Source organism: Nicotiana sylvestris, chromosome 1 (genome assembly GCF_000393655.2).
Source record: "Nicotiana sylvestris chromosome 1, ASM39365v2, whole genome shotgun sequence".
Lineage (NCBI taxonomy): Eukaryota > Viridiplantae > Streptophyta > Magnoliopsida > Solanales > Solanaceae > Nicotiana > Nicotiana sylvestris.
The window spans coordinates 185,476,827-185,492,150 of record NC_091057.1 but is presented as its reverse complement, the minus strand read 5'-3'; the positions used below and the strand labels follow the sequence as shown (position 1 = coordinate 185,492,150).

General features: G+C 33.9%; 1 protein-coding gene across 1 annotated transcript; it reads right to left on the bottom strand.

The window, feature by feature from the left end:
• Window positions 1-543: 543 nt before the first annotated feature.
• LOC104217800 (peptidyl-prolyl cis-trans isomerase CYP21-1) lies at window positions 544-5,459 on the bottom strand. Its single transcript, XM_009768129.2, has 7 exons — window positions 5,156-5,459; window positions 3,219-3,297; window positions 2,286-2,333; window positions 2,164-2,187; window positions 1,832-2,014; window positions 1,641-1,716; window positions 544-943 (listed from the first exon to the last, which is right to left on the bottom strand). Exons 1-7 carry the CDS (start codon window positions 5,252-5,254, stop codon window positions 766-768), a joined length of 687 nt encoding a protein of 228 aa, XP_009766431.1. The 5' UTR covers window positions 5,255-5,459; the 3' UTR covers window positions 544-765.
• Window positions 5,460-15,324: the final 9,865 nt, after the last annotated feature.

Here is a 15,324-nt window from a genome sequence, read left to right as displayed (position 1 = left end):
ATCTTCGAAACAGTACATAATTCTGAGATGATCAATTGATTTGGGCACAGAAAGAAACCACTCTACTTCGTTTAGAATTATGAAAAGTTTAAAGAGAGGAGAAAAGTTGATCCATCCTCATGGAGGGATTGCTAGAGTCGAATTCAAAAATAATTCATGACTAGACATAATGGACATGCACAGTGGTTTTAGTAGCAGCTCAGTGAAACTTGGTAAAGGAAATTCATTATATAGCATTATAGCTTATCTTCACTAAAACAAATTCTTTATCTCCAAATTGAAGTGGCAGGTACTTGGACCAGCATAGTGATAATGTGGTCCACGCAATTTCAACGTATTGATGCTGACAACAACAAAAAACAAGAATCCTTGCTTTCCCACAGAACCAGCTATATAAAATGACTCAATCCCAAGCAAGTTGAAATCGACGATATGAATTATCACTATCCATGTCGCATTATTTAAACACGTCTTAGTCCAATATTATTAGCAGTAACTATTTCTGGTCCTAATGGAGAACAAAGGCACTTGGCAGCAGGCCAATTTGAATGTAAAGAAAATGTATAGGTTCAGTTCAATTCCTCTACAAAACCCAAAATATTCACAACCAATTCTAGGAATAAACACTCGCATCAGTAAGGTTAAGGGGATCAAATAGGACCTCATAATTAGCACCACAAAAATTTAAGTTTGTGATATAAAAGAAAAGAACACAGGGCAAGAATATATAGGGCTGGTTAGTAACTTCAAAACTTTTGACAATCTTTATGAAGTTGAACTCTGGCTGTCCTCATCCCACTTGCTCTTAGGTATTTCCCCAGAGTCTGCAATAATCACCTTTTTCCTCGGTTTTCCACTGTACGTTCCTGCTCCGCCCTCTATTGCATATACCGTGTCCATACCTTCAATAACTTTGCCAAATACAACATGCTCCCCGTCCAACCTGCTTGTAAGCTTTAGTATTAGTATGAGAAATTTTTGAACATTCAAGGGTTGGTTCCTCCATAATAAGACGGGATGTAACATTATTAAGCAATGCAGGACAAACCCATCTGGAATATTGTTTCGCTGGATAATTTGTTTTTCTTTGAGAAAGGTAAGGTTCAGTTCATTCATAATTAGCAGCAAGGAAGTGCTGAGGTAAAAGTTACAGGACTGTAGTTGCTTTATTGCTTCAGTAAATAATTATCTTTGCTATCTGGGAAAACAAGCTATGTAGTCATAGCATGTTCAAAACATTTTGGAGGATATATTGCACTAGATTGTGTCATTCTACCTACACCGTATACAGTTGCTACATCAGAAATGACTAAAATCGGACAACTCTTACTAGCACCAATAAACAGTAGTATTAAATTATAAATGAAAGAAGATAAAACGAGCTCACGACGGTCCACTATTCTTTGCTAAATCATTTATCGGAGGTCATTATTTCAGATACCACATTTTGTGGTTCTTTGCTAAATCAGTTTGTGAATTGCGAGCATTCACTGGTTTAGATATGGGCATATTAGAAAGGATTGCAGCATACACCTAATAGGCATCTGTTAAAACCTTTGTGTCTGAGTGACTGAGAAGCAATTTGGATTTAATTGATGCAAGTTAATTTCAAATACTGTCGTTAAACTTTAAAACCTTACCAGCTAGCCTTCACTGTTGGAATAAAAAACTGACAGCCGTTGGAGTTGGGTCCTGTGTTCACCATGGAAATAACACCTGCAAAAGTCAAAAAATAAGAAGCTTATAAATGTACACATTTACGTGAATGTACAAATGTTTGCCTTTGGTCCTCTAGAGAGAGAGTTAGTGCAATCAAGTGATGACTTCAGACCTGCATGAGAATGCTTTATCTTGAGATTCTCGTCACGAAAAGGACCACCATAAATGGAAATGTTTCCCCTTCCATCACCCGACACAATATCTCCACCTTGAATCATGAATCCAGGTATTACACGATGAAATGGCTTTCCCTTGTAGTGAAGAGATATTCCATCAGCGGTCTTGCCCATTTCCCCTGAGTCAAACAACAAGAAGTGCAGCAATTGCAGTCAAAGTATTGTAATATGTATACGTGTGTGAAAGTATATGTATGTAAGTGGTTGCGTGTGTATCACTAAGGAGTCAAAAACTGTGCCAGTTATAATTATACACTAACAGAAGTACCTGTGCACAAAGCCCTGAAATTCTCTGCACAGAAGTAAAAATGCAGGCATTAAGCAACAAGAACGGAAGTATTGTACTGAAGAGGAGAGCAAAGTATGGAAAAGAGGTATATAAAGACGTACCAACAGTTTTTGGTACAACTTGCCCATATAATCCAATCACAATTCTTCCTGCAAACATTTGAAGTTTGGATCGTTCATACACAAAAATCTTCCCAGCCTTCACCGTGCAAAAATCCAAGGATATTGCAAAAACCATCAAAACAATAAAGATCTTCTTTTCTTCTTCAACATGGGCAGCTCGTTAGATATATATTACATTCTATCTATCCTGCTTTACATGGTACAATTATTATTTGGAGAATCAAATAACTTTTTCTTGGTTAAAGATTTTCTTATGTTTTTATAAGTATTTTCATAATGATTTTCTTAAACAATTTCTAGACTTCTTAACTTTTAAAAGGAGTGGTCAAGTTATGGGGTTTCAAGCATAACATTTGTTCTTAAAAGATCAATTAATTAAAGGCCTAAATCAACTCGAAGTTGGATACCGAAACATCGTACTCTAAACCATGTTAGCTGGGAACAGGGATAGCATAGTGCAATGCAAGTTCACAAGTATTATTGTCCTTGAATGAAGCACACACCATACCAGTCACAGCTTTTCTAATCATTAATAGATCAAACCATTATATGTCATGCATAAAATTTTGTTTTTCGGATGAGAAGATAGTGCAATCATCCCGATCCTTCATCGACTAGTAGTATGAGAATCAAAAGGTGAAGTGGTCAACAGGGGGATTGAGCATAGATTACAGATTAAGTTAAAACAAAAAGAGAAAAGTAACTAAGTCAGCACGACATAGTGAAAAGCTGTTTCAGAAAGGATAATAAGGAAAGCCTCAGTAAAAGAATACCAGGTCGCTAATTCAACCCATTTACATTTCCTTTTTCTTTAATTGTGGACAGGGGCACTTGACTTGGGAATTTATATCTGTTGTTCATTAAGTAAATGGCATCAAACAAAATAAGAACGTCAGCAGAAGAGGCCCATACCTACACGTTGTTTATCTATATCAACATCCAAGAATACTCTGTGGGTAATATCATACACCTCTTCCACCTTTTCATATTCCTGAGAAATTAAACAGGTAAGCAAATAATAATTCTTCGTAAACTGTTGGAGCAAAAAATATCACTACTGGTCAAAAGGGGTTCTTAGAAATAGAATAGAAGATATTTACAAAAATTGCAAATGAGACTCCAGAATTAGGCTTATAGCTTTTAAATAGTAGATTCTAACTCCTGCTAATAGTTTGAAGCTAAAAAAGATAGATGAGATTTAACTTTTTAGTAGCTTGTCTTATTAGTATAAACCTCTGAAAATGTGAATCACACAATGATGTCCTCCAAACAGCATTCCCTTAATTTTTCTGTACTAGAATTACTTTTTTATGGTTTGGAGAGGAGGGCGATAGATACCTTAAATTGTGGATAGGGACTGCTTGAAGATGTAAAATAACTGGGGTGGATACACAAGTCCCTCCAATTTAGATGCATATAAGAGGGTAAGTATTTTTTTTCTATCTTTTTGTACCAAATAAACAGACAGAAACGATAGATATTTCACCTAGCAAAAATGTAAATCAATATGTGCGCTCCGTTGCGCCAGACCAAACACAATGTATTATACAACATCTATATATATCTCTCCATACGAATAACATTACTGAATATACCAAAATGATTGTGCATGCATGGAGAAACAGAGCCGACCACTCTAAACTGGTTCGACTGAGATGGCTAAAGAAATTCTATTCAAATGAACTTAAGTAGCAGAAACACTGTCAAAGCTATGCTACAAAATGAAAACTAGAGGGGGAAATGACGATCTGCCACATGAAGAATATGGTGCATGACTAAGCTTCACATCTTTCTATTTAAGTTTATTTGCACATTATCAATTATCATCCCTTATCCAGATATAGTACACAGCGATATTTTACTACATCAGCATCTGAGAGTTTGAGCCAACCAGGAGATGATCAATTCAATTTATATTTCAAGGAAATTGGAAACCTTGATCCCAAAGATTGGGTGCAAGATATGATTGCACAACTTCTGGTTTTCTATTGACATGCAGAAAGCTAAACCAATGTTAGATTGTGATTCTACTTATCTTGAAATTATAGATCACATATCATAAAGTCAATGATACTTGCAGATTCAAGGGAAACTACGCTACCGTAAAAAGTATACTATGATAAATGTGTAGCACAGCTGACATCTCAAAATTTTGGGAGGACTCTTCTTGCTTCTAAGGATAACCCCAAGACTAGCCTTTTGACGTGTGTTCCGAAGAAACTCTATTCCAAAAGATTTTTTTTCCTTCCTTTGCTCCTCGTTTTTGCTTCTCATATTGTTCTCCAATTGGAAGGGCAGTGGGCAACATCAAACCTATTACCAATCAGTCATCATTCCCATAAACTGGCCTGACATCGCTCGAAGCGCATTGCACAACGATCCAAATCTAACCACCATAAGTTCCATGAAATTGACTCTCACTAATTATTCACATCTCACACAAATATATTACAAATGATATACCTTCCCCTTTCAATTTAGCTGGTAATGTTGACTGGGCAATATCCTATGCTCCTTATCACTATCAAATTCGTGCAGAAAACATAGCATTGCTTCAAACAATGTCGTTAAAGACATTGCAACCCTATTAAATCGCTACAAAGCAACTTAGCAGGTAAATGAGTAAATTTCTATACAGTGAGAAAAAAATGAGATCTTTTCTAATAATGCTTTAAGTCTGCAATAAAGAATCAATGCCTAATAACACCTTATGAACATAATTTATAGTCAATCCAATTTTGACAACAACCAGATCCAAAACCATTACATTCAATTATCCAATTACCTAAAAATTACAGATGTAACATAAGAAAGAAACAAAATACAAAAAAAGAGACAAAAAATTGTACCTTTTGGGAGAAGGAGGAAGCAAGAAAGATAAGAACTAAAACAGCAAGAAAGAACAGAAGCCACCGCGGCTGCAATATAACTGAGATCGCTCTACCCATCTCCTCTAAATAAATTTTAAAAAATTCAGAAATTTCTGCTATGTTCTTCCATTGTCAACAAATTAAATGGCTCTCTTTGGGCACTGAATGATTATGTAGATGACGCAAATAATGAAGTTGGGGGTGTGGAGAAATAGTGTATAATTTATTTATTTATATTTAATTGAGCGTCAGTAGACTTTCAGAGCATGAAATTGTTGTTCCTGCTCAGCTTCGTCATTACTACTCCTATTTGATTATTCAGACATATTGATTTGGGTGTTTGTAGCGTTTTCATTTTCTTGGGGGGCTTTTTTTGCAATTAGAGTTCGGGCCACGATGGGTTGGTTCAATTAGATATTAAAGGGATCATTCTCTCAATGAGCAAACTATAGCTAAAAATTGCGCGAGGCGTCCTATTTGGCCGCCCTCATTTAACCTATATCCATTTTTTTTAAAAAAAATTTAATTTGTACCCATTTTTTATATCCGCCCTCAATCCGATAGGCCACTCCTTTCTGAAGTCACTGATTGTGAAAATGTTCCAGTAATTGACATGGGTTGTGGAGATATTATTGACGAAGTTTATGCTTCAGCTATCTCTTTTAAATAAATATTTCTTACTATTACTAAGAATTCCTTTTAATTGTAAGTACTAAAAACTCAAAGCGACAAGTAATTTGACAAGAATACTAGCTGTTTGATTTCACAAGGACTTAGATTGCTATACGATGTGAATTCACACTTTGAAAATCGTCGTGGATTACCATATGATGTGATTCCCGCTTTGAAGATTATTGTGGATTCATAGTAATAAATAGCAAAAACTTTAGCTCTAGAGCTGAAGTTCGACAGTTATAAAACAAAAATTTTCGCCAGTAACAAAACAAAACTTCAGCTCTAGAGCTGAAGTTCCCCAGTTACAAAAACAAAAACAAAAACAAAAACTTCAGCTCTCGCCAGTTACAAAACAAAAATTTCAGCTGTTACAAAATAAAAACTTCAGCTCTAGACCTGAAGTTCGCCAGTTACAAAAACAAAAACTTCAGCTCTAAAGCTGAAGTTCGCCAGTTACAAAATAAAAACTTCAGCTCCAGTTACAAAAACAAAAACTTCAGTTTTAAAGCTAAAGTTCGCCAGTTCCAAAACAAAAATTTCAGCTCTAGAGCTGAAGTTCGCCAGTTACAAAAACAAAAACTTCAGCAATTACAAACAAAAACTTCAGCAAATAGAGAACAAAACTTCAGCTACTATGAAAACTTCAGCACACTTGGTTCAGCACACTTGGTTCTTCATTCCCGTCTAGGGCTGCTCGGTGGGCCGGGCCTGAACCGGACCGGACCGGGCCCGCGGTCCTAACGGGCCTGGTGGGCCGGTCCTGGGTGGGCCGGTCTTGGTGGGCCTCCTGAGCCCGTCACGGGCTGGTCTTCAAGGTTGAGCCCACGAGCCCGGGACCGTTTAGCCCGGGACCGGCAGGCGGGCCTGGGCCGGTCCTGGCGGGCCCAACGACTATTTTTTTTTTAAAAAAAAAATTCTCCAACGGCCATATTTAAAATCTAGCCGTTTGGGCTGAAAATATGACCGTTTTTAAGTTAAAAAAATGGCCATTTGGCCCCCAAACTTTATTTTAACCCCAAACTTTATATAATTACACTTTTCCCCATTTCTCAACTATAAATACCCCATCATTCTTTCATTTTTATTCACCAATTCATCAATATCTCTCAATATCTCTCAATCTCTCTCAATCTCTCTACTACAATTACTTAATTTATTGTTGAAATTTCGTGAAAAATTGTGAAGTTGTTGAATTGAAGTTTTCAAGTGTTCAACGATTTTCAATTTTCAAGAAGTTGTTCGGCAATCCGGTAAACTCGTTTCAACTCTTACGTTTTTAGAATATATTTTTGTGTGGTTTAGTTTGCATAATTATAATTAATATGGCATTTACTTTGAAAAAAATGTTTGGTAAAGGAAAAGATAAAACCGGTGAAAGTAGTGGCCAACCAACTACCCTTCCCCCGGCTCCCCGACCTAGAAAAGATAAGCAAGTTGAAAGTAGTCGTCAACCTAGACGTCCTCCTCCTTCCGTAATTCTTGATAGTGATCACCCTTGTTTTCAATTTACCGATAGTGAATTTTATCATAATGTTGCACCAGGTGATAGATTAGATGATGAAATTATGAATGCTCTTTATCCTAATGAAACCATCTTAGAAAATAATGAGGAAAATGAGGATGATGATGAAACTCAAGCACCGGATTTAGATGATACACCTACTAGTCCTCTTAATAACCCAAGTGATGCACCGGTCGACCCACCTGTAGAAACTCCTACTTTTAATAGAGAACCTGCTAAACGCCTAGAAACATCATTAGTTTGGAATTTTTTTACTCAAGTAAGAGAAAAAAATAAGGCTAAGTGTAAAACTTGTGGGATTTCTATTACTACTGATATTGGTAGAAGTGGTAATGATTGTGATTACCTAACTGTTACAAGTCATTGGATAGATGAGGAATGGATAATGCAAAAACGCATAATTGCATATAGAATAATTAATTCGCGTCACACAGGTAAGTTTATAGCTAACACTGTTGCAGATATTTGTAGATATTTTTGCTTTAGCGATAAAATAATGGCAATTTCAATGGATAATGCTTCTAGTAACACCAGTGCTATAGGCATGCTTACAACAACACTAAATCCTGCATTTACTAATATTTTCCATGTTAGATGTATTTGTCATATTTATCATTTAATTGTCGGTGATGGTATGCGAATATTAAACATAGAAAATATTTTCCTTAGTTTTTTTCCCTTCTAATGGTGGTATTAGTACCTTGTTGTGCTCATTCCATTGGGGGAAGGATGACTAAGAAAGATATGCCATTTTTTGGTAATAAAATTTATTGCTTCTACCCATGAGCTTCTTTTCGCAATATTTCTTTGTCTATACTTAGAATTATTTATAAGCTACAATATATACATAATATACAATATATATACTACAAGAAAATATATAAGAGAATATATATACATAAGATACAATATAATATACTACAAGAAAATATATTATGCGAAAATATATACATAATATACAATATATATACTACAAGACAATATATTATGCGAATATATATACATAATATACAATATATATATACTAAAAGAAAATATATTATGCGAATATATATACATAAGATACAATATATATACTACAAGAAAATATATAAGAGAATATATATACATAAGATACAATATAATATACTACAAGAAAATATATTATGCTACAATATATACATAATATACAATATATATACTACAAGAAAATATATTATGCGAATATATATACATAAGATACAATATATATACTATAAGAAAATATATAAGAGAATATATATACATAAGATACAATATAATATACTAAAAGAAAATATATTATGCTACAATATATACATAATATACAATATATATACTACAAGAAAATATATTATGCGAACATATATACATAAGATACAATATATATACTACAAGAAAATATATTATGCGAATATATATACATAAGATACAATACATATACTAAAAGAAAATATATAAGAGAATATATATACATAAGATACAATATAATATACTACAAGAAAATATATTATGCATGACAATTTAGTGTTTTACTATTGTTTTGTTATTTTCTTTTTCGTCAAGCACTTTAATAATTAGATATACATATATACTACATATATATTTTTAATATAGCCATGATACTACAAGAAATTGTCTTTAAAAAAAAAAAAAACCCGCTAGGCCCGCGAAGCCCACGAGCCCGGCACGTTAAGCACAGGACCATGTGGGCTTAGGCCCGTCACGGGCCGGTTCCACCCATTGAGCCCACGAAGACCGGGACCGCCAGGCCCGGGACCGCAAGAGCCCGGGACCACGAAGCCCGGGACCGCGAGGCCCGACCCGTTAGGCCCACTAAGGCCCGGGCCCGGGACAAAATACAGCATTATTCCCGTCTACTAGAATGCTGATGTATTGCGTGATTGTCTTTGCTACTTCAGCACCGTATGCTGAAGTTACGCAAAAAAGTGGGTACGCTTGCAATTTTTTTTGCAAAGCGGGCACAAGTTAAAACGTGACCCAAAAAGCGGGTATAGATGCAAATACCCCGTCAGGATACGGGCTATCAGAGAGGCCAAATCTATGGGCCAATAGGTGCACAAACAGCCGTTCTTACGAATGTTATTTAAAAATAAGCAAGTACTTATTTTGTCCTATATTTTTATTCTAAAAATCTTAATTTCGGGAAAATTAGAATATTTTGTCCCAAAAAAATAATCTGAAAAACTAAAATTCAGGATTTACCGGCTAATTCCTAAATAGCAGCCTTTTAAAGTGTCTACTTGGTTGCACTTATACATATGTTTGCTCTATGGGACTTTTACACAAATAGCAGACCAAATTCCTTGTACTCTAGATTACACAATGATTATAAATAATCATGCACATATTATACCTGAATTATTCGCTGGCTATTTTTAATTTACGCGGCTGAGTGAGCGGATGATTGGGTTAATTCTTCATTTCTTTTCTAGTTTCTCCACATCCATGGGCCAATAACTTCTATGTTTTTGCTCTATTTTTTTTTAAGTTTCCCCATGCTCAATGGAGTGCAACTTGAGATATAAATATAAAATTTCGTAATCTTCATTACTACTCCAAGTATATTTATAGTCCTTTCTTTCCATTTTAAATTCAGCGGAATGTAGCAAAACCCAACTTTTGAAACAATTGGTAATAAATTGCTGCGATTTGCAAGTCATGTTAGTTTTTCAAATTTTGATTCTAATAAAGATTAATATTATACAGCTAATCCATCTAATTTCTGTGTGTGTATGCGTGACAGTGCGAGTGAGAGGAGGGGATGATAATAGGAGCACACATATAGTTGTTCTACTATATACCATGTAACATATATAGTTATCGCATTATTTCAAGAGTTTATCAAAAAATTGATTTTCTTACATATATGCTAGGGGCAGGGCCGGAGCTAGAGAGTCTAGTGCAGGTTTAACCGAACTCAGTAGCTTTTGTTCGAACCATGTATTTGTCTTAAAAAATTTATTGAATATGTATAAACTAATAATTTAAAATTCAGTAATTTAAAACAATTAAAATCTCAAACCCATAAACTTGAAATCCTGGCACCGCCTTTGGTTAGGGGTGACCATAATGCACCCATGCATTATCTCTGTATAACTAATGCTTGCATTACTAACCCATGCATTACTAATGCACTTTATTTAACATTATTCTTATACGCCCCGGCAAACGATCCCTTACGCTTTATTAGCTTAGTAATATTATATATTTATTTGAAGGGAAAAAAAGGATCCTAGGAAGTTGAAATCTCACAGATTCAAATGTGGGGTGGCCGTCTATTAAGTTTTTAACAAATAAGAAAATTTTATATCTTGAACTTTTGTTGAAAGTTAATTTTGCCAAAATTCTGTTCTTTTTTTTTTTTTTTTTTTTTGTTCTTCAAAACTCTGTCAATTTTGAACCAAACGCTTTTTAAGTATCTGGATAAGTTGCACAACAGTATAATTTGGACTCATCCAATTATGTACTTTTAGATAATGTTTGTAATAAAGTTCTTAAATTTGTTGTCCCCTGATTTTTCTAACATTCGCTATCTGAGAAGACGCTTGAAAATCTTGTTGATACATTTAATACTTTTGGCGAAAATATCTTTCTATTAAGGGTGTGTTTGGTACAAAGGAAATGTTTTAATATTTTCATGAAAAATGAGTGGTTTTATCACTTATTTTTCCTTGTTTGTTTGTTGAGTGAAAAACCTTTTTCCGAAAAATATTTTCTAGTGTTTGGTTAGAGAGTAGAAAATTCTTTTTAAGAATTTTTTTATGCTACTCTCTTCATCCTCCTTCCCCCAAGTCCCCATGTTTCCTGTGATTCCCTTCCCCCCGTTCCAAATACCCAAACGTTTTCAGGACTTTTATGTTCTTCAAGAATTTAATTATTCGTCTAAAAATTCACACAATCCCAAAAGAACTAATGTGTTGCTTTACTTTTTTACGCAAAAACAACATTGAAATTTGTGCTCCACGACTAAAAAGAAAATATTCCTTTTGGTTGAAAAAGAAAGTACTCTTTCTACGACATGAAAATAAAGTAAGTATTTTGTTAAAATAAAAGAAAATACTTTTTCTATATAATGAAAAAAAATACTCATTTGTTGAAAGGAAAAAAAAAGTACTCTATCTATAACATGAAAAGAAAGTACTATAAATAATTTTTTATTTAGAATGAAGGGTTGGGGATGGGGCGAGGATGGGGTTAGTGGGTGGGGATGGGGTGTGGGGGTCCTTTGATGGGGATGAGGAATAAGATGGGGAAGGTTGAAAAAAGAGTTTTAGAAAATATTTTTCCTTCTATTGACAAGGAAAACATTTTCCTCCAATTAAAGAAAAATGAGTTTATCAGGAATTTTCCAAAATATTTAAGCCAACCAAATATGAGAAAATTAAAAAATATTTTTCTTCAATACCAAACACACCCTAAATGTTACATATGACCAATTTTTTCCTTTGCGACATTATTTGTCTAGATTTTCTATGCATCCTTACCATCTGCCGCTTAATTTTTATAATTAAGATCTCAACTATTGGTTTTTCTTTTTCAAACAATACATATTACAATTATATATATTGCTAATTTACAAGTTTGCTTAATGCAGATAAGTCTATAAATGTGGACTAGTTCATACTAGGTAAGTCCGGAAAAAAAATATACTAAGTACGTTAATAAGTTTCTTGTGACAATCACTCGATAAGCATTTTAGATCTACTGATCCAAAATTTTAATCTTGATGGGTTCGACCTTTAAATTATTTATCACTAAATTCATTGTATTTTAAAAATTATAGCTTCAAATATAATATTAGTTGAAATTTAAATTCCTTTGACTTATACCAACTTGACTATATTTAAGTTAAGAGCACAATGGAAATTTCTAATAGTTTTTTCAAACGTTGGGAATAAATAACTTTTTGATAGAAAGAGCGTTAAAATTATATGTTTTGTATATATAATGAGTACATGAAAGAAAATGCTCAATTAAACATGTAAAAATGATAAGGATGATTGAAATATTGAAATAATCCTCCACCCAATTAACCCCCATTTTCTACGTATGGCACGAGAAAGTAAATCAACTTGATTAGGCAATTGATTAGAAACTACCCCCCGTTTATCGTTTAATGAGGCTGGTATTCTCATTCTTAGGCAACTTGCATGTAGATTCCAGCTGGTAATAATAAAATTATAGGAAAATTTTATAGTAATTAAAATGGAAAATTCAATCTACTTGGCTTAAAATATAATATTGCTTAATTGTTACTCCAATATACCAATCACCTCTTAATTGTTACTCCCTCCGGTTCACAATAAGTGATTAATTTGCTTTTTCATTTTGGTTCAAAATAAGTGTCAAGTTATATAATCAAGAAAGAATTCAATATGTTTTTACATATTCCGGCCCTAAAAAGTTTTCTTACTCTTCACATTAAATGTTTAATTAGGAATAGTTTAGTCATAGTAAATATTTTTGTATAAAATTTAGTATTTTATTAATGGGCGTACTAAAAATAAATTGATCATTTAGAGTGAACCGGAGAGAGTAATTATTTATGTCATTTTCGTTTCACTAGAGAGATGTACTGGATTAAGGTGGCATCAGATGCAATGAAGCCGCCACGCCTTATTCAAGATGCACGTTTTAAGAATTTTAATCCAAAAAGTAAAAACATATTATACGCACTCTCTAACTTTTTCCTAAGATAATTAATTGCGTTGGTATGAAGTCTAAAGTTTTGATTCCTCCGACAGGAATAAAATCGTGTGAATATTACTATGTGAATTTCGATCTGGCAAAATGTTGTTCACCCTACAAAATGGATAACAATTGAATTTATACGCGATTTTAAAGATATATGAATTGATTCAATATAAATGATCAAGAATGTTAGATAAATAAATTAGAGATAAAATAAATAACCAAATCAGTTGTGATATTGAATTCGAGCTCGGATTCTAAGCTTAACAATTGTTCTACCCTCAATTCGGAACCAAATGTGTATGAAGAGCTACAATTAAGATAAGAACTTTTCAATAACTAAGAAGCAGAGAAAATAACTTTGTATTGCTTTGATATGCGTGTTACACAATGTTTACTGAATAATAAACTTCCCCTTTTATATAGTATGGAAGTTTTACCTCTAGTATAATTCTAAAAAAAGTAAAAATCCTCCTTGTACATAAATTACTGATACGCTACTGACATCGGACGAGATTCGCACCATGATATCCAGCCTGGTGCGGATATCACGACCCCCTATTATTCGTGTGTGACCGTTCGCAGTGCTTTCTAAGGTGTAGGAACTCATTCCAGGATCAAGAAAGCATTGCCTTATCAAGCCCGGTGGCGTACCACTCCGTTCGGGCCTTAATACGACAGCTTCAATTCCAATTTCATATAGTTATGTCCTTGCTGCGTTTGACTAACCAGGAAATCAAGGTGCTCATTAGCCCCGATTTTATCAGTAAGTATACAATGGTCACATGAAAACCAATTTTAGATCATAGTATTATTGTCTGAAATATCACACAACATTATTCATTTGACTAAAAATGAGGTCCCAACAAAAATAGTATTGTTAAACGCCCCATAAATCAACGTTCAATAAAATGCGTTTTCGCATCAACTTAGGGCTACTTGAGAGTAAAGTGCGAATAGACCGTCCACTCCCTAAAAGTGAAATTGGGTCCTACTAAGATAAAGGAAATCGAAAAAGAAACTTAAAGACGTTATCTTAAGTTGTCCCAACTTGCATGTGGAAAAGAACAAATTGATGTAACAACGCATGAAAATACAAAAAATGTCACCGATCTCACGAATTACGACTTTTGCTCTCTCGCTCCCAACCAAGAGGTCGTGAGTTCGAATATCCCCAAGAGCAAGATGGGAAGTTCTTGAAGGGAAGGATGTCGGGGGTCTATTTGGAAAAAGCCTATCTACCCCAGGGTAGGGGTAAGGTCTGCGTACACACTACCCTCCCCAGACCCCACTAAGTGGGATTATACTGGGTTGTTGTTGTTGTTGTTGTTGTTGCTCTCTCGCTTCCGATGTATTCTTTTTAATTTGTCAAAAAAGATATATATTTTAATAATTTAATTTTAATTTTATTATTTATAGATAATTTATACTCATATATATACACACACTCTCCCTCTGTTCCAATTTATGCGAACAAGTTTGACTGGGTAAAGAGTTTAAGAAAAATTGAAGATTTTTGGAATTTCTAGTCCTAAACAAGTCAGAGAGGGCCAGAGTCTTTTATATGGTTATAAAATATCTCATTAAGGGTAGCATTTGAAGTTTAAGTTAATATTTAATTTATTTTTTATTATAAATTTTAGTTTTTTTTGTCTTTCTTATGTTTCGTACTCAATAAAGATCTATTACCTAAATTGAGAGGTGATGGAATAAGACTTCCAATTGACGGCCCTAAAATATCTAAGCATTTTACATCAAATAATTTATAAGGAACGGTAGAAAAGAAACGATTTTAGGTGGAAAATTTTATTTAGTGTCTCGTACAATTAATACTAGTTGTATGAGATAATTTTTTTGTCTCACGGATTTCTGTGGACCCAGAAGTGTAAGATTATGGTCCACAAATTTATGAGATAAAAAAGAGCCTCATACAACTAGTGTGAGTTGTACGAGACACAAAATAAAACTTAGTAGGTGCAGTTCAAATTGAATCAGTACCAAGTTGTTTTTGGTGGTGTCTCTATCCAACGAAAGACAGGTTGTCACTTCAAACTCGTACCCACAGCACCGTACATATTTGATTGATATTTATCAAAATGATAAGCAGTGTGAACCATGGATATTTTGGATTTGTTTAAGAATTTAAATTTTCATTTTTAACATATTTGTACGGAAAAATATATGAAAACGGCGGAGTTAGGTCTTTTTGGTTTTATGTAGATTTTAACTATTTAAATCT

Coding starts and splice junctions, on each gene's coding strand:
- LOC104217800 (XM_009768129.2), bottom strand. CDS start 5,254: ATGGGTAGAGCGATCTCAGTTATATTGCAGCCGCGGTGGCTTCTGTTC. Junction 3,298..5,155: donor CTTCCTCCTTCTCCCAAAAG/GTACAATTTTTT, acceptor TTAATTTCTCAG/GAATATGAAAAGGTGGAAGA. Junction 1,717..1,831: donor GATAAAGCATTCTCATGCAG/GTCTGAAGTCAT, acceptor TGACTTTTGCAG/GTGTTATTTCCATGGTGAAC.